Source organism: Petaurus breviceps, unplaced genomic scaffold (genome assembly GCF_028583685.1).
Source record: "Petaurus breviceps papuanus isolate PSGF00001 unplaced genomic scaffold, PetGlider_PUasm1.0 38, whole genome shotgun sequence".
Lineage (NCBI taxonomy): Eukaryota > Metazoa > Chordata > Mammalia > Diprotodontia > Petauridae > Petaurus > Petaurus breviceps.
In genome coordinates this window covers 23,004,547-23,024,259 of record NW_027186304.1, presented here as the reverse complement: position 1 = coordinate 23,024,259, position 19,713 = coordinate 23,004,547, and the positions used below count along the sequence as shown (strand labels likewise).

The window sequence follows — 19,713 nt, the reverse complement described above, 5'->3', positions numbered from 1 at the left end:
TCTATAGCAAACCAAAAGAAGTTAACAGAAGGATTTGGTTTTAACTTAAATGTTTCAGAATTTCTACCTTCAACAATTAACAAGTCAATTGCTTTCTAATATGTCACTATATCACTTTGAGATATCATAATTTTGTAACTTAAAAGTCATAGTACATAGGAAAAGTCAGAGAAACAGGGAGACTTTTGCCTTCAGCTCTTCCTCTAATTTGTGGTATTCTAGAATGTGATTTTACTTTCTTTGCCTACCAAAAAAGTATCATTGCCAATTATAGTAAAGTTATTCTGAATGTAGTATTAGAAAATGAAAATTGTAAAGTGATTTAAATTGATCTGTGTGGCCATGTTCCTCCCCTCCTCAAAAAACTGTAGTGACTTACTATTGACTGTAAGATCGAGATTTATTATCCTGACATTTAAGCCCCTACACAATCTAACTCCAGCATACCTTTCTAGTCTGACCGCACACTCTGTATTTCATTCAAACTGTGCCATTAGTTGATCCCTGAACTCGACAAGCTGAGAAAGCTGGCTCTTATCTGCAGGCATTCCTTCAGACCTCTCCCCTATGTCTGGAGTGCACTTCTTCCTCATTTCCACTTCTCAAACCTTCCTTTAAGACTCGGCTCAGGTACCATTTTCTTTGTAAAGACTTTTCTGTCCCCTCACCCCCATCCCCAGGAAAGTACTTGCTTTTTCCTAAAATATTCCCAGAACACTTTGTCTGGAACTCCCCTTTGTCCCCTTTCATACTCTGACATGGATTATGCTTATCTGTGTATGTTCTATATTCCAATACTCCTCTTTCAGTAAAATTAAAACTCCTTAATGTCAGGGACTGTATTAAAAAAAAATCTTTGTAACTCCAACTTAATAAATCTTTATTGAATTGACATAAGATATTCAATAAATGCAAAAGAAAATTAAGTAGGGCAGGATCTGTGTGTGTGTGTGTGCGCGCGCATGTGTGCATGTGTGCATAGGGATCAGGAAGAGAAAGCATGAGTAATCAAGAGGACTTTGAGTCATTATTAAAGCAACACCCTAAAAGATTAATAGTGGTACAATTCATAAAGTACCTTTGTGAGTTGGTTAAAAGATCAGAAACAAAAAATCTTATGACTGTTTAGGTAGTATCTATATGACCATAAAGCAAGGTTTAGAAAAGAAAAAAAAGCCTAGTTGATACTGTTTATGGTTGGTTAGTTCAAAAAGAGGTATATTAAACAACTTTCAGCCTGGGAACCAATGTATTGGCATTTGGCTATAAACACTGTATTTGGGGTTCTTTATGACTAAGGAGTGTATTAGGCTACTTCTGTTTAATGTGATTTGAAGTTTCCCTAAGATCCCACATATGCTAGCTATTTGGATAGATATGAGTAAATTTTAGTGCCTGGTTGTTGTGGTCAGATAAGGCATTATCATCCCATTATAGCTGGATGGGGGTAACAGGGAGAGAAGGTTTTGACCAAAGGCTCTCATCTCTTTGAGGAAACACCATGGTGGTGTGGAAGAGAGCACTGGACTCATAACAAAGAAAGCTAGGTGTGAGTTGTGGATTTTCAACTTATTGACTTTGTGACCTTGGACAAGGTACAACTTTTCTCAGCCTCAGGATCCCCATCTGTAAAATCAGGATAATAATCCATTCATTATATACCTTTCATGACTATTGTGAGGATCTAATAAGATAGAAACACAGTTTCTAACCAACTAATTCATTTCCCAATAGCGAAATCTATATTATCAGAGACACCAAGGATGTATCCATTCTCTTCATTTCAAGACACAAGCAAAACCCTAAATAAATGCTACCCTCCTAGAAGTTCAAGTTAATTAGGAACACCTTTAATCAACCCCATATAGATATAAATTTTAAGGAAGATTTTTTTTTTTAATTTGTAGCACCTTTTCTGTACAAGGTATGAATGGGGCAAAGCTGTAAATTCCTAAATGGGGACACTAGGAATCTTTTTATTCCTTGATAGATTCCTTATGAAGTTTTCCTTAGGTGTAGTTCTCTGCTGGCCATGTCATTTGTTTCTGGGCCTGGCTGCTTCCCTTGCTCTTAGGCTGGGAAGAGCAAAACATCAGTTGTCACTGGGTTTAATTGCTTCTGGGCTAGGCTGATCAACTGCCCCCCTGCAATCTCTCTTGTCCTTAAGATGCCCACAAAATTGCTTCCTGAGCCCATTTAGTTCTCTTTTTTTTATATAGTCATAAATTTTTTCTCATTAGTCATGTCCAAAATATTAAAAAAGAAAGAAAAATAGAGAAAAAGAAGAAAAATGTTTTAAGCTGTACTCTGAATGCATCAGCTTTTTAATCTGGAGGTGTATAGAATGTTTTATCATGAATCCTTTGGAATTGTGATTGGTTATTGTATTGATAAGATTTTCTAGGTCTTTCAAAGTTAGTTTTCTTTATAATATTGTTGTTATTGTATAAACTGTGCTCCTACTCCTGCTCACTTCACTTTGCATCAGTTCAACCTAAGTCTTGCCGGGTTTTTCCAAAATCATCCCCTTCATTGCTTCTTACAGAATAACAGTATTCTGTCACATTCATATACCATAACTTGTTCAGCCATTCTCCAATTGATGGACATTCCCTCCGTTTCCAATTCTTTGCCACCTCAAAAAGAAATGTCATAAATATACATATGGATACATTTTGGTCCTTTTTCTCTTTCTTTGATCTCTTTGTGGTATAGATCTAGTAGTGGTATTTCTGGGTTAAAGGGTATGGGTCTCAAGGTTGCAGCTTGGTCATCTTCCAACTCCTGGGGTTATTGATATTACTTTTGGTAGACTTTGCTATGGGCTCTTATCACCAGTGGCATCCCTGATGAGACCTCTGATTATCCAGAATTCACTACATCCTTGCCTGGACATATCTATCTTGGAGTACTCCACTGAAGAACAAAAAAGAATAAACATAGATGAAGCAGGTGCCATATATTCATGGTGGCACAGTGGGGGAATTCAGCCAGCTGCTTCTCTTTTACCTAACAGCTCAAAATTCCTCATTTGGATGCCATGAAAGAGAGAGATGGGTAGGTCACACATTTTGTATGCACATGCAGCCAACTAGATACTTTCCATCATCATACAGTACCAAGTCTCCCAAATTTCTTTGTAGTTGGATTGGAAGCAGCAGAGAGTATCTGAATATGTTCATTCATGTACTTCCCTAAGCACAGTGGCTTTCAAATAGCAGGCATTTAGTACCTGCTGGTTGATTTGAATTAAATTTGTCTTACAGGTAAAGGTGAAGTGTCTCTATCAGGATCACTGATTTTTTTATTCAGTTGTTTTTTGAGTGGGGTGGTCCTTTTTCTTCATATGGGGGTAATTTTCATTCCTTTATTTGTTTCCTGGCAACTTAGAGATTTTCATATCTTACATATGGCACTTTTGGCTATGGCTGTGATTTTCTTCAGTAGAATTCAGTGGGAAGTTAATTTGCTTGTTCCTTTAAGATAATAAACAGTGGCAGCTTATTTATCTAAAATTCATTAATGTGATTTTAGGTCTCCCTCCCCGAAGTAGAATGTAAGCTCTTTGAAAGCAAGTACTAGAACTACAAAGAAAGGCAAAAACAAGGTCTCTCTGCCCTGAAGGAGATTACATTCTAATGGGGAAGACAACATGCAAATAACTACATACATATAAGATATAAACATTATAAATAACTGTCAGAAATGGAAATGAAGTTAGAATAGCATGACATGTTTTTGATGAAGCCATTCTGGCTTGGTGATCAGTTTTCTTTTTTACATGTTCATAAACTATCCCTTTAGTAATACAGGATCTTCCAGAATTTTTCCAGGAATCAAAATTAAGGTCTTTAGCTTACAGAGTCTAGGTAAAGTGCTTAGTGGAATGAGTGCTTTATCAATAGGTCAAGTTGTCTCACAAAAAGAGAACTGACTTGAGAGTCAGAGATATGGATTCAAGGCTCTCCTGTGCCATATACTGGCTGAGTGACTCTGGGCAAGTCATTTAATTTCTCAGCTTCTTTTACTCACAAACCCAACTAACTCCTTGCTTGAGCATCTTCTCTCTCCCACCATCTCTCTGGCTCTGACTCCCAGTTTCCTGTGGGCTCTGCTCCACCCTTCAGCAAACTCCTCCCACCAGAGGCTCCACGTGACTACATTCAGCCTATTAGGGGGCAGAGTTTCTTTTCTTTTTTGCCTTTTGGAGGGCAATTGGGGTTTAGTAACTTGCCCAAGGTTACCAGCTAGTTGTTGTTTTTTTTTTTTTTTTTTTTGGCGTGGGTGTTAAGTGTCTGAGGTGGGAACCAAACTCGGGTCCTCCTGACTGCTGGGCTTTGCTCACTGTGGCCACCTAGCCGCCCCACCAAGAGTTTATTTTCAAAGCAGGGAAGATCTTCAAATTCCCATTACCATTAAAGGGCACCAGGCTAGAATTTCATCTATCTGTTCCCTCAAATGTTATTCTTCTAGGGGACTTTTCAGGTTCAATCTAACTTTTGATAATTGTTTCATCAATGTGGGAAGCAGGATCTCAAGCTTTATATTTAAAGACTAACTCCTCACCAAATATCTCTCCTATAGTGAATACATATAGGAGATAGCGAACAGCAGAAACCAAAACAGAAAAATGAAAAACAAAACAAAACAAAACAAACCTCAAATCCCAAACCCTCATTTAAGTGAATAGCAAAACAGAAATCAGGGGAAAAAATACATAGGAGAATGTATGCCAGATAATTCAGGGAAGGCATTCTCCCACAGGGAGTGAGATAACTCAGTTCAACAAGGAAAGAGTCCTAGATTTCATCCAAAGGGAAGTTCCTTGAAGTCTCCATCATAGCAAATTAGGGAAAGGGACATGATGAAGACTGCCAGCTCCTTCAGTCTTTTTCTTCAGCAACCTGAAGTGGGGCTGGCATCTTGAATCTCCTCTAAGCTAGAAGCCAGAAGTACTCTAAGCCTGAAGAGACTGAAAAACCCCAAGGAACTTCAGAGACTGATGAAGTCCCTTCTTTCCCACTCTCCAAATCTGTAAGTACAGGGCCAGTGATTTCCACCAAAGAGAAAAGTCACATACCAATAGGTTTTGGGACTCTGGTTATGCAAGACTAGGGGGCTGGGAGAAATCAGCAATGGTCACTTGCTCTTCGACCCCGCTATAGTCACATGATGCCGAACAACTGGAGCTAGTAATGCTTCCAGGTCAGTTAATAACCATATATATATAATCTTTGAGTGATATACTTTGGGGAATTTCTCACTTATTGTTATTACCAAAAAGATAATTTGGAATTTCAGTATCTAAACAGTGCCCCAACCCAAGCCCAGAGGTATGGTTAAAAACTCCTCTTTTAGTTCATGGATTCACAAGGCTCAAAACACGAACAAGATTTTTTAGCAGTTTATGGAAAGCAATAGTGAATGCTCTTGTAACATCCATAGCAGCAAGCAACTTTCTTCCACCATCCTAAAGGTGCTTCCACATTTTACCTCGGGCAGCTAGGTGGGGGTTATTTAAATTACCTGGGGGCAATTTTCTAAAGTATCCAGGGAAGGAAGGGAACAGTAGCATCTTCTCTTTGACAATGTTTTGTAATCATTACTACAAGATTATTCGACACTATCACCTAGATCTACATGGAAAAAAAAGTTAACCCTTCTTCAAGGTGCTTTATTATTATTATTTTTTTGTAAATGGTGGCCTTAGGGATACAACCTAAGTCAAAGAAAACTCCACTGAACTTTAGTACACAGTAATTTGACTAAGCAATTTTATTTTGCCCTTATAAATGCCTCTCTAACCTCAACAAGCTAAAGAACAAGCATAAATACAGAACAGAAGGCTGTTTCCTATCAACCATTTTCTGTTTAGAAGGAATGTAATTTTTGTTGAAATTTTAATGCTTTCTGTGGAATATCAGGTTCTGCAGTAGGCCCTAATGACAACTATGCAAATGAATGTGTTGACAAACTATTCAGACAAATTTCATCTATTTTTAAGAAGTCTTTAAATAGTTACAAGATTGATTTAAGAAAAACTTTGTATACCATTGCAGTGTTTCAAAGCAAACAATGGTAACATTTATTTATTTAGCCCAACATTGCTAAGGAAATATTTCCTAACCTCTTTTAGTTGTATCCATTGTAGAGAAATTCTTAATTTGAAACGTTGTGAGGTCCCATTCTGACAAGAGATTTAATAATCATACTCCCAAAATGGAGAAAATACTCTGAAGCCACAAACTTTTGCAGAATTAGGACAATATCCATTATTTATAGTACTTAACAGTACCTTCAAAATGCTGTTGTTTCATATCTTGGCAAAGAATACTGGAGTGGTTTGCCATTTCCTTCTCCAGAGTGCCCCCATTTTACAAGTGAGGAACTGAGGCAAATGACTTGCCCAGGGTTAAACAGCTAGTAAACCTCTGGAGGGTGGATTTGAACTCTTATCTTCTTGACTCCAGAACTGGTTCTCTATCCACTATACCACCTAGCTACCCACCTTAAAGACAGATGACCTCAAAAGTCTACCCTACCCCAAAGTATCTACTTTTCCTTTTAATACTCCTTTCTTCCTCATGCTTCCCCCTTGATTTTTCCAGGGCCCCCAATTCAGACTTGGCCTCATTAAGGAGTTCTGTTTTGTGTGTATGTATCCTGTAGATATTTTTCCTTTATCTTGCTCTCTGTCAAAACCAGTTTTCAGCATGTCATCTCTTGGAAAGTTCCTGACAAATGAATTTACACTAAGGTTTAACAGGGACTGCATGTTTTCCAGGAATTCTGGACATTTTCCCAGTGTCTTAGCACAAGGAATGAAATTCTTATGTTGGATCTCCAGGAATCAGTATCAGACCAATAAAAGGCACTTGGAAGGTGGAGGTCCAAAATCTAATTGTGTAAGTAGGACTGATTCTTTCAAAGTGCTAGGCAAGCCTCGAGGACATATGATCTTATGCAAAATGTTGGTTACTATGTACTGGAAGAGGACCAAAATGGCGTCACTGTCAGGGGCAGTGTGTACAACGTGTCTGACTGGCGGATCAGACCAATACAAGCTCAGAAGACTTGACTACAGGTAGGGCACAAATAGTCCATATGACTAAATTGGCGCTTCTTTGAGCTACTGAAATTCTGCTTTGCTCTTGGAGCACAGCACCTTCTTGGATTCCTCCGTGCCATGATGGGTGCTCATGTGCCAGTGTTTCCCATGTCTCCCAAATGATTCCAAATGCAAAAGGTTATTGACAAATTAAACATAAATAAAAGACAAATTCACTGCACTTCCAGTGAACACATTTGTGATAGTAATGGCAATTAAAGATTCTCCTGTATTGGCTTGGTTTTCAAATTGATTGTGTTAAAACCCAGAGTTTGTTAATCCCACCTGTGGGATGGGCTTGTTGATGTGAAAAGAAAGTCCTGAACTGGGAGGAGCTGGTGATGTAGATTTGGAGAGACACTAGAGAGAGGCGGAAGATCTTTTTTTTTGGTAGCAGCACCTCGTGGAGAGAGACTAAGAGAATTGCTGGTGGCCCCTTTGAATTGCCCTGGACTTTTGAGACCTGCCCCCTGAGCTGCCAAGGACTGAAGAGACATGGCTGTTTTGCTGGTACTTTGTCTGTCTGTTTTGATGTTATTTTGCCAGATTTGTCTACTGGTGAAAGACTGTCCTTTTGTTGAAGAAGTCCTGGAACCTGGCTGTTCGCTAAGAAGGCCTGCAACTGTCCTGCAGACAGAGAGTGAATACTGTCCACTGGTGAGGGACAGTACTGTTGTTGCAGGGGTCTGGAGACTGTCCTGCAGACAGTGAATACTGTCCACTGGTGAGGGACAGTGCTGTTGTTGCAGGGGTCTGGGAGCCTTTCTGTTGGTTCAGAAGCCCTGAAGAAGGATTTTCTTGTTGTATGTTTACAGAAATCCTGGGAGAGGGTTTTGCTAATGTGTTCAGGGGTTCTAGGACTGTTCTACAGACAGAGGATAAATTCATGAAGGGACTGGCAATGTATCTTGTGGCTTTGCTAAGCCTTGTCTCCCCAGGAACTAAGATTGCTGAGAACTTGCCTCCTGTCAAGATGAAGAAAAGACCTCCATTTGGGTATTAAGTGCTGTGTTTAAACTTGATGTAACTCTGGGGTAGATTCAATTGTGATCCAGGGGTGGGGAACTTTTGACCTTATGTTTGGAAACTAATCTCCATTTGAGAAAAGGGGCTTTGTGGTGGACTTAATTAAGGTATAGCCTAGGGGTGGAGAAGTATTTAGAACAGAGACTTTGTAATTGATTGAATGATTGGAAGGTCCTGGGGTGGGGTAGTACTTGGAGATTATTTAATCACACTTAGTAAATGCTGTATTAATGCTGTATTTGGAATGATGTCATGTTTCGATCTTCTCTGTTCTGGGTTTGTTACTGAATAAAATAGAGAGCACCTATGCTGGTATTTTGAACCTGGGAAGTTGCCTTTGCTTGGTATTACATTACAACATTTTGACTAATAGCATCATGTGATTGGGGCTTGTTTATTTTGCTTGAAAATTATAACTGAGCTATGATGGTGCTAAGCAGTCAATTAGCATAGAGTACCTACTATGTGCCAGGCACTGTGCTAAGCTCCAAGGATACAAAGAAAGGAAAAGACAAGCCCTACTTTCAAAGAGTTTATAATCTAAGGCAGTGGGAAAAGAGGCAATATGCAGATACCTATGTACAAACAAGACATATACAAGATAAATAGGAGGATCTCAGAGGGGAAGTTTCTACCTTTTGTTGACCTGTGAGATTAGCAGTTTTAGTCAGCTTTGTTGTAGTCCAGTTACCATAGCTCACCAATGCCTTACTTATATAGGGTTTTCTTGGCAAAGATAATGGAGTGGTTTACCATTTCCTTCTCCAGGGGATTAAAACAAACAGAGGTTAAGTGACTTACTTGCCCAGGCTCACATAACCAGTTCGGCTGAGGCTGGATCAGGTCTTTCTGACTCCATGTCCAGCACTCTATCCAGTGAGTCACCTAGCTGCCCCCTTTAGCTATCTACCTTTGTCAAATTTAGGCACGGATTCCAAGTCCTCTGCTGGTGGGGCTAGGCATTATTAAACGGCGCCGGTTCTGTCTGTTACATACAAACCGAGCCACTGCTTCAAGGATAGCAGCTAACCCACACACACTGTGTTACCCTAGGGCAGTCCACCACACATTTTCGAAGCGCTTAATTTGAGGCCCCTTTTCTTATCTTTGTTGCTAAATCATCAATTAAAAAAACAAGTTCTGCGGTTTGTTGCCATTACAGTCACGGTGCAAAGTCCGTGCCTTGTGTGAGACATCACGGCATCAACGGCACATGAGAAGGTGCAGAACTTGGTTAAGCAGAAGGGCTGGGTGGGTGGTGCTTCGGGGGATGATTTTCTACCAGCCTTATGACTAGGGACCCCACCTATCCAAATTCACCATCACAGTTTGAACCCTGATTTATATGTGCTCCTGGCTTCATGCCACGTGCCTGCTTTCTAACGCTAGTACTATTTCCTTATCTGATTTTTGCATCATTGGGCAGGATCTTGACAAGACATGCTCCAACATACCAGGTACCGCGGCCCTTCTGGGAATACAAAGTGATGGATCTGAAATAAGGCCTTTCTTGCAAAACAAACAAACCAACAAAACGAAAAGCCAAATAAAGCACCCACCCCCGAGCCTAATGACATAGAGACACTTCCTTCTGGGAGTCGGCTCGATTTCACATCACATTTGTAGAAGGCGGGCGCCTGGCACTCCAGAGTCAGCCAAAGAGACTCTTCGTGAAGGCTTCCGGAGCCCAGCGTGGGGACGAGATGCTCCGCCCAACATCTGTCCAACGGACTTTGCTCCTCTTCCCGCCCGAGGCTGGCCTCCGGCTCGCCCGTCCCGTCCCCATTACAAGTTCCGAGGTGCACTGCGCATCGGGTGCTCCGCGGACGACTCCAACTCCCAGAATGCTCCACAGCCAATGGCTCGTCTCTGTATTCCTCTCTCTTGGAAGTGTGCATGCTGGGACCTGTAGTTTCTAAGGGCGCCTGCCCCAAGTCGTTACCCTCGTATCCCTTCCACAGCTCAGACCCTAGAAGGTGCTATCTCCGTTCTGACTCCCTGATCCCGCGACGAAGGGAGGGAAGGGACTGATTCTGAACACAGTCATCTTCGGGGCCGCGGAGACTCCGCGTCGCGACGCGACATTTGCGCTTCCACTGACAAGAATCCCCGGCAAGGCTTTCGGGTTAGAAGAAATCTATAGAAGCACACGGGAGCGCGCAGGCGCGTGAAGGCCCAGGTCGCGCTAAGGCTCCAAGGGCGGGGCCGGCGAAGAGGAGGCCCAGGCCGCCGCGGTGGCGCGCACGCCGCACGCAGGGGCGTGTCACGTGGGACAGCGAAGATCGCAGTGCGCGTGGCCGCGGCGGCTGGTGTGAGGTTGAGTCAGTTGTTAGTGGAGGGGGCGGTAAGCGACTGGTGGTCAGACTGCCCGATCCGCTGGCTGAAGCAGGAAGCGAGCGAGCGGTGAGCCCAGGCTGGTGACTGTGCCCTTCCCACAGCCCCGGCGCTTCGGCAGCTCTCTCCTCTCCCCTACCTTGGGCTCCTCCTACTCTCCCTCCTCCGGACCCCCCCCCCCCACCTAGGCAAACCGCCGCCTCGGGCGCGCCCCCGCTCCCCCTGCGCTGTCTCTCCGATGGCGGCCGCTGCCGGGGCCATGGCAAAGCACGAGCAGATTCTGCTCCTCGACCCGCCCACAGACCTCAAATTTAAAGGTAGGTAGCGAGGTGGGCCTGGGTGAGGGCGCGGGGAGATCTAGACCGTCGGCGCCCATCTCCGGCTTCTTCCCCTCTGTTTTTGGCGGGGGTGGAGGGTCTGGCGACAAGGCAGGAGCGCCGTCCACTCCGCTCTCCCGTTCCCCGGGTCTCCGGCCCCGGCCCCCTGCTCTCTTCTTGTCTTTCTCGGCGTCAGCCTTTCCTCTCCTCCCCTCCCCCCCCGCCCGTCCACACTCCCTCAGTTTCACGCGCGCGCACGCCCAGCTTGTGGCGGGGGAGGCCGAGGCCCAGGGAAGGGAAGGCGAGCCGAGCTTGGGGCGCCATCTTGGGATCCCGCCGGGAGGCAGCTTGTGGGTCTGGGGCTCCCGGCGGTCCTCTCTGCCGCTGACATTCCTTCCCGGGCTGCTTCCGGGACGGGCGGAGGAGGCGACGTCGGAGCGTGTGCGGCCCGGGGGGTGTCGCGTGCTGTTCCGCCGGGCCCGGCCGGGCTCGGGGGCCGCTGCGGCGACCCCGCCGAGGGTGATGGCGGAGCCTTTCCTCCGCGAGTGCTGCCCCTCGTTCCGTCCTGGTTCCGCTTACCTGCGGCCGGCTGCCCGTTTGTTCTTGTCATACTCCAGGATCCGCAGGTCCCCCGGAAAGGCAGGAAAGGAAACTTGTGAAACAGCTTCTTTCAAAGGCCTTGTCTTAAAACGATGTGGTTAGAATAAGAGTGGGCCGTTACAGTTACCCAGTCAGGGGTGCTCGGCCGTTTAAGGCCCGTGTGAACTCGGACAAGTCACCTAATGGGGAGGTTTCTTTTTCTCATTCGTGAAGTGAGGGGACAAGGAGGAGTGTCGTTGGGCTGGATGGTGCTGAAGCCACTGGCTGGGATTCTTCCAGGTGTTTTTCTGGTTACCTTGGAACGGAAGTCTTGGCATTTGTGCCTCCCTTTAAAAACTGCATTGTGGCCTTGAGCAAATCACTTCCGTGAGCTTACCTGCTAGCCTTACTGAGGGTCAAATGCCATAATGAGCCCCAAGTTGTAAACATACCTAAGACTGTAAGTAGACCTAAATTGCGGAGAGTGGGGTGGATTACTTTGGAGGTGGAGTCTTGGCTATTATTGTAGGAAGCCAGGTGTTCTTTGGGATATGGAAGGTTGTTTAGGGGACTTACTGAATGAATGAAAAAACCAAGGATTACCGGTGTCACAGGCATTGTGCATGAAGATCAAGAATTTACAGTTTAGTGATGACATCTGAGGCATCACTTACCTTCTAAATGGTTGAGTCCTCTGTCTTTTTCGGGAGTCAGTATGTTAAATTTTTAAAATTCTACTTAGTTTAAAAAAAGTTGAAGCATTTCGAAGGGTTAAATGAAACATGATGATAAATCTGTTAGGTTCTGGGAAGTGTCAGGTCAACAAAAACTTGCATTCTTGCCAGCAACTCTTCGCAAGAAAGTTAATATAGCAAAGTTGCATTCTATGTTCAGAAAATTAGTTTTATGATGCTGTACTATTAGGATACTATTACACAACTAGTGTTTGGCTTTTTTACACTGGTTTATTTCCTGTACTTCTATAGGAAAGTTATGTAAGCAGTTGAGTAAGAGTTTTGTTTCAAGGCAAGTATAAGAAGATTTATTACTGCTTTGAGGAGTTATGGGGGTACCCTGGAAAGAACTAGGTTACCGTATATTATATTCATTCATATGGTTTAGTTAAAAAAAAAAAAAGACCTTTCCTGAAAGCCTGAAATTACATCAATAGCCACCTGCTGTTGAAATATTTTGATGTAATCTATTGTGGTGAATGCTTTTGTGTGTGTGTGTGTGTGTTTTACTTTTTTTCTGTTATGGGAGACTGTATTCCTGAAATAATACCGGCAATGCAAGATAAACAGTCTTTTGTGCTGCCATCAGTTTTGGAAATCTTGGAAATTGCTATTAGGTGAGAAGCTACCTTTTCGGCAAAGTTGGAGGGTTTCTTTTGAGAAAAGTTAGAATGTTGATGCCAGAATGGAGAAAGGGGGACCCTCCCCTCAAGGTCAAAGGCCTTTGCTTATCTTTTTGCATTCAAAAATGGACTTATGCTTCTAATGTAATCATAAATATTTTGAACATTTAGAAGTTATTTTTCAAACTTAGGAAAACATTGTACCTTCACTGCAGCAAAAGAATTAATCATGAAAGGTGAATGTATACTACACACCAGGAAAAATAGATATAGAAAGCCTGTTGTCTAGGTTTTGATAACCCATAGACCTGGTCTACAGGTATATATATTTTGGACTGACCTTGTTAAATGGACCTAAATGAGGAGAATAGGTTAGATGACCTTTGAGATGTCATGCATTTAGTTCTTTTAATAGTTTGAAGCTTCTCTTAACAAAGGCAAATCTTTTTAACCAAAGTGTAAGGCAGATTAGTGGCTCAGTGGGTTACAGTGCCAACCTGGAGTTCAGAAGACCTGAGGTCAAATCCTCCCTCAGACACTTAAGAATTGTGTGACCCTGGGCAAGTTACTTAACCTCTTTGCCTCAGTTTCCTCATCTGTCAAACGGGTAATAATAGCACTTACCTCTCTGGGTTGCTGTGGGGATCAATGAGTTAACAATTGTAAAACATGTACTTAGCACATTGCCTGACATATAGGCATGTAATAAATGTTAGTTATTTAGTAGTCTGGTGATGCTGTAGAACTGCACATTATGGAATAAATTTAGTGCTTCTCCAAAGGGGTAAAGAGACACATGATAGGCACATTATAAATGAATTTTATAGGAGTAAAGTGTGCTGTCAGATGTATGAGGAGCCAGTTACATCTTGAAAGCAAAAGAAAATTGACAGCCTGAATGCTCAGTTGGTATCTGTGCAACTTCAAGAGAAAGAAAGGCATATTGAGTGGACTCCCTGTGGTAAATTCATGCCTCTGTATGAATAGAGGATAGTTATGATTGGGTTGAGATCTACATCCTTGAGAGCAGTACTACATTGAAATTTTGATGTAATAGCACACTCTGGGAATCATGAGTCCTGAATTCAAATTTTTCCTTTGCAACTTATTTTATGTGTGATTTTGGGCAAATCACTTAACCTCTTTATACCTCAATATCCCATTCATCTCTTGCAACTCTAGATCTATTATCCTATTGTCCATTGTAAAAATATGGCCATTTATTTATTCAAACATAGATGATCTTTGAACTAATGGTGAGATTTGAGGGCTAGTCAGAAGAGTTTTGATGAACTTTTAAAGAAGTTGTAACATTTGACCCCAATGGGGGATGGCTTATTTAGCTATTCACTTACAGGTGAGTTGTCTTCAAATGGGCAAATACTTATACATATACTGACCTTATGCAAAGGACTAGCATATTAGAATATTAAATGAAATGGGTTGAACAAACTGATCAAATATGTGAAATTTCCCTATTTATCTCTTCAGTATTTTAAATAAATTAAAAATTTTAAATACACTTTTAAAATGATGCTATAGCTAAAACTTGAACTACTCAAGGAAAAGGGGATGCATTTCCATAAGGTTTTTTTTTTAATGGTTTCCCCCCCAATATTGAGCCCAAGATGTACTTGCTCCCCTGTTAGAAAATAATGCTCAGCTCTCTTTGAGCCTTCCAGGTAATTCTTTTGAGACTACTCTCTACCCTGTTGGTGTTTGTATGTGTGTGTTGACCAGAAGTTGGAGACTAATCCTAAGAAGTAGGGGACTATGTAGGTCTCTTAACCTCTCTGAACTCTAGTTGCTTCTCCTAGTTGCTTCTCTGTACATTGGACTAGATAAGACCTGGCATCCTGTCCAACTCAAATGTGATCCTGTGAACCATTCTCTACCTGTTTCCTAGCCTATTTTAAAATTGAGGGTATTGGATTAAATTACTTTTTAAAAGTTCCTTGCATTTCTAAAGCTCGAAAGATCCCATGGCAGTTGAGCATGGAAAGACAGGAATTTTTTTTAAAAATTAAATAGCATAACTCTGGGAAGCAAACTTGGGAGAACTTGGTATGAATTTATCAAAATTTGGGATTCAAGTCGAGGCAGCTAGGTGGTAAAGTTAAGATCTGAGTTTATATCCAGATTCAGAAAACTTAGTAGCTGTATGGTCTTAGGCAAGTCATTTAACTGCTTTCTGCCTTAGTTTGCCTATTTGTGAAATGGAGGCGATACTAATACCTCTCAAGATTGTTGTGAGAATAAAATTGCATATTTGTAAAGGAAAAGTGCTACTTTCTATGTGCCAGGCATGTTTTAAGTGCTGGGGATGCAAAAAGGGGCAAAAACTGCTGCTGTTTAAGAGAGGCTCACAGTTTAATTGGGGGGGGGGCAACTTGCACATATCTATGTACAAATAAGATACATTTGAGATAATCAACAGAGGGAAGGCACACTGAAGGAAACTGGGAAAGTCTTCTTGCAGAAGGTGAAATTTTAGCTGAGACTTAAAGTAAGCCAGAAAGCAAAGATGAGAGGGGAAAGAGTTCTAGGCATGGAAGACAGCCAGTGAAAATGCCTGGAATTAGGAGATGGAATATCTTCAGCAAGGAGGCCAGTGTCACTGGATGAATGGTGACAGAGTATGTACGCTGGGTCATTGTTAGCATCCAGACATTTTACTTTGCAGAAGCTTAGCGCATGTGACTGTATTTTTATAAATACTTCTTTCTCTAAGTATTTTGCCCCTGCCCCCTAAAAATGATTTTCTTTTTTCTTTCTTTTATTTTTGGAGGCAGTTGAGGTTAAGTGACTTGCCCAGGATTAGTCTAGTGTTTGAGGCCAAATTTGAACTCTGTTCCTCTTGCCTCCAGGGCTGGTGCTCTATTCACTGTGCCCCCAAAATGGTTTTCTTTAAGCAGAATTTTCTTTTTTAATTAGAATGGTTAAAAGGCTGAAATTAATAAAACTGGGGTGGGGAGAAAGTTATCACCACTTTATTCTCACCCATACACCTTTCAAATGTCTTTCCTTTTTTCTTTGGCCCAGTTGAGTACCATTGTCTGCCTCCTAATGAACTTTGTTCTGTGTTGATGTGAGCTGAAGAAGTTACAGCTCTACCTTGCCCTTAGTCTGGACCAAAGGACCTCAGTCCCTCATTCTGAAACTCGAGGAAAATATTGAATGTAGTCACAGATTTTCAGTTACTTGCAAATCATCTTCCTCCCCATGTTTCTTTTCTTATCTCACGAACACCTTTGAGTACCTCAGTTAAAACGAGAGATTATTGTATGTGAGAACCTTAAAAAAAGAGAGAAGCTAAATAATTTTTGTCTCTGCTGAGTTAACTGAGTGACTTATTTGTATAAAGGAATAATTTTTTTTTAATGTGAGGGGGTTGTTTTGGATCAGGACCCATATGCTTCCATAATTCACTCTGTTAGAGCAAACATTGGGAAGTTACAGGAGCAAAAGAGCAATTTAACTTTGAGGGGTATTTAAGTTTTTTGGGAAAAGTGGTAATCTTACTTGTTAGAGTAGCAGAATGGTGATCATAGATGCAGTTATTTAAATCAAATTTTTTCTCCCCAACTAGATTTAAACACTTTTGAGCAGGGATCTTGTTGTCTTTGGTTCCTGTAGGACCTAGCACATCCTAGTTTTTGTTTGTTGAGTTGTTAAGGGCTCTTGGGTATAAATTTTAAAAGCAAAAAGGTTTGGTACCTTCAAACATTGAGTTAGCGAACCTGAAGGTTGCAATTTAAGTAGATCTTTTCATTTAGGAACCTTTAAATCTCTTTATACCATGAATTTCAAATATGCTCAACTGACTCATGCCAACCATTGCTATCTTTGAACTGTGAAACTGAGGTACCAAGGTTTTAAGTGTGCCTCCCAAGTTTTAAACACCAAATTCTAGAACTTGGAAGAGAATCTGAAGTGCTAAATTCATAATTTATTACTCTGTAATCAGTATTTCTCTTATGTAAAACTTGCTTCCTAACATGTGTTAATATGTTGTGTATGTGAATAACTGTTACTGGAAATTTACATGGTAGTAGTACACATACTCTATCTCAAAAATATTTTGGCTGAGTTAGGTCATACGTTTTTTGCTTGATCATATGCTTGATACACTCAGGAAAAATAATCCCTTGTTTACTTTAAAACATAACATTTAGTATTGATTTTCCATAATTTATAGTAGCAGATTAGTAAAAAACATTATCTTCTGTTTTGAACTCCATATTCACATATCACAGTATAGACTCTGAAAGGTAGATGAAAGTCCTTTTTAGGCTTCTACTTTGCCAAATCTGAAAGTATGACATACTGAATAATGTATAGTCTTATAGTATTATCATTTTGCATTACAATTTAGAATAGAAATTGCTCAAACTCAGATTTATCCTCCTGTCTTGAAGATCTGATATCAGAGTTGGGATACTGCATTTTTGTCTTGGTCATTTAAGTCTTTTAACATAGATTGCACATTTCATTATAGGAATTCATGTTAGGTTGACTATGGGCAAATGGGGGTGGACCCCCCCCCCCCCATTGTGGATTAGTGTTGAATAGGGTCTTTAAGACTTCAGAACTACAGGGAAGAACATTGTTTTAAAAACTTAACAGAATAATATAGAATTTTGGAGTGGAAGGGACTTTTAAGATCCTCTAAGTTCAGCAGTTGTCAGACTTTTTGGTCTTAGAAGGATCACTTTATACTCTTAAAAAATTATTGAGAATCTTAAAGAGCTTTTGGTTATATGGGCTATAGCAATTGACATTTTCTATATTAGAAATTGAAACTGATAATTTAAAATTTGCTTTATCATTTAAAATAAGTCCATTATATGTTAACATGAATAGCATTTTAATGGAAAAGTAAAAACTTTCAGATTAAAAAGCATTTAGTGAGAAGTGGAATTGTTTTACATATTTTTGCAAATCTCTTTAATGTTAACATCTGCTTGTTCATTCACTTCTTTTTGATATATTGATTTGGTTGAAGTATATGAAGAAAATTTGGCCTCATACAGATAATGAATGTAGTTACACAAGGAAGTATTTTAATAGTCAAAACATGCTTAGTATTATTAGGAAAATAGTTTTGACTCCAGGGTCTTGGCAGCCCCTTCCCTCTCCCCCCCCTCCCCAGATCTGTGATAGTAATGGCAATTAAAGATTCCCCTGTATTGACTTGGTTTTCAAACTGATTGTGTTAAAACCCAGAGCTTGTTAATCCCACCTGTGGGATGGACTTGTTGATGTAAAAAGAGAGTCCTGAACTGGGAGGAGCTGGTGACGTAGATTTGGAGAGACAAGAGAGACGCAGAAGAACTTTTTTTTGGCAGCAGCACTTGTGGAGGCAGAGAGAGAGACTGAGAGTATTGCTGAGGGCCACTTTGAATTGCCCTGGACTTTTAAGACCTGCCCCCTGAGCTGCCAAGGACTGAGGAGACATGGCTGTTTTGCTGGTACTTTGTCTGTTTTGATGTTGTTTTGCCAGATTTGTCCACTGGTGAAAGACAGTCCTTTTGTTGAAGAAGTCCTGGAACCTGGCTGTTGGCTAGGAGCTCCTGAGACTGTCCTGCAGACAGAGAGTGAATACTGTCCACTGGTGAAGGACAGTGCTGTTGTTGCAGGGGTCTGGAGACTGTCCTACAGACAGAGTGAATACTGTCCACTGGTGAAGGACAGTGCTGTTGTTGCAGGGGTCTGGAGACTGTCCTGCAGACAGAGTGAATACTGTCCACTGGTGAAGGACAGTGCTGTGGTTGCAGGGGTCTGGAGACTGTCCTGCAGACAGAGTGAATACTGTCCACTGGTGAAGGACAGTGCTGTTGTTGCAGGGGTCTGGGAACCTTTCTGTTGGTTCAGAAGCCCTGAAGAAGGATTTTCTTGTTCTATGTCTACAGAAATCCTGGGAGAGGGTTTTGCTAATGTTTTCAGGGGTTCTAGGACTGTCCTACAGACAGAGGATGAATTAATGAAGGGACTGGCAATGTATCTTGTGGCCTTGCTAAGCCTTGTCTCCCCAGGAACTAAGATTGCTGAGAACTTGCCTCCTTTCAAGATGAAGAAAAGACCTCCATTTGGGTATCAAGTGCTGTGCTTAAACTTGATATAACTCTGGGGTAGATTCAATTGTGATCCAGGGGTGGGGAACTTTTGACCTTTTTGTGTTCTTTGGTTGAACAAATGAATGTACTTTACTTATGTTTGGAAACTAATCTCCATTTGAGAAGAGGGGCTTTGTGGTGGACTAAATGAAGGTACAGCCTAGGGGTGGAGAAGTATTTAGAACAGGGACTTTGTAATTGATTGAATGATTGGAAGGTCCTGGGGTGGGGTAGTACTTGGAGATTATTTAATCACCCTTAGTAAATGAATGATGTCATATTTTGACCTTCTCTGTTCTTGGTTGGTCACTGAATAAAATGGAGAGCACCTATGCTGGTATTCTGAACCTTGCGAAGTTGCCTTTCCTTGGCATTACATTACTTTATGGAAAAAATTCTTCTGCCTCTCTCTCATCTCTCCAAATCTATGTCACCAGCTCCTCCCAGTTCAGGACCCTCTCTTCACATCAACAAGTCCATCCCACAGGTGGGATTAACAAGCTCTGGGTTTTAACACAATCAGTTTGAAAACCAAGCCAATACAGGGGAATCTTTAATCGCCATAACTATCACAAGATCTTAGGATCACATTTTGAGAACCACTGCTGTAGGCCAACAGTTTTATTTTGCAATGAGGAAATGGTCCTAGGAAGGTTTCAGTAAATGACTTGTGTAGTCACTTGGTGCGTTAATGGAAGAGCTGAGTGTAAAAGGCCTGTTTCCTGATTTATTGCCAGATATTCTTTCTGCTGTACAATATTGACCCCTTAGCCAGCATCTTTGGAAAAAAAAAAAAAAAAGGACTAGTGGAGAGGATCTTTTCTAAGAAGTTATTAGTTGATTTTTGGCTGAAGATGATGCTATTGACAAACTTTT

The 19,713-nt window shown here is 41.4% G+C and overlaps 1 protein-coding gene and 1 long non-coding RNA gene across 3 annotated transcripts in view; one reads left to right on the top strand and one right to left on the bottom strand.

Moving 5' to 3' along the window:
- Positions 1–19,713, bottom strand: part of LOC138170373 (uncharacterized) — a 464,687-nt gene that overhangs the window by 155,134 nt on the left and 289,840 nt on the right. The gene's annotated exons all lie outside the window — the stretch shown is intronic.
- The window catches only part of VAPA (VAMP associated protein A), a 72,477-nt gene continuing 63,356 nt past the window's right edge, over positions 10,593–19,713 (top strand). Inside the window, exon 1 of one of the 2 annotated variants that reach the window (XM_069099634.1) lies at positions 10,593–10,785. In XM_069099634.1, coding sequence (XP_068955735.1) covers positions 10,707–10,785 — 79 coding nt within the window. In that variant the 5' untranslated portion in view covers positions 10,593–10,706. The remainder of the gene's footprint in view (positions 10,786–19,713) is intronic. The other variant, XM_069099635.1, reaches the window with a different exon arrangement.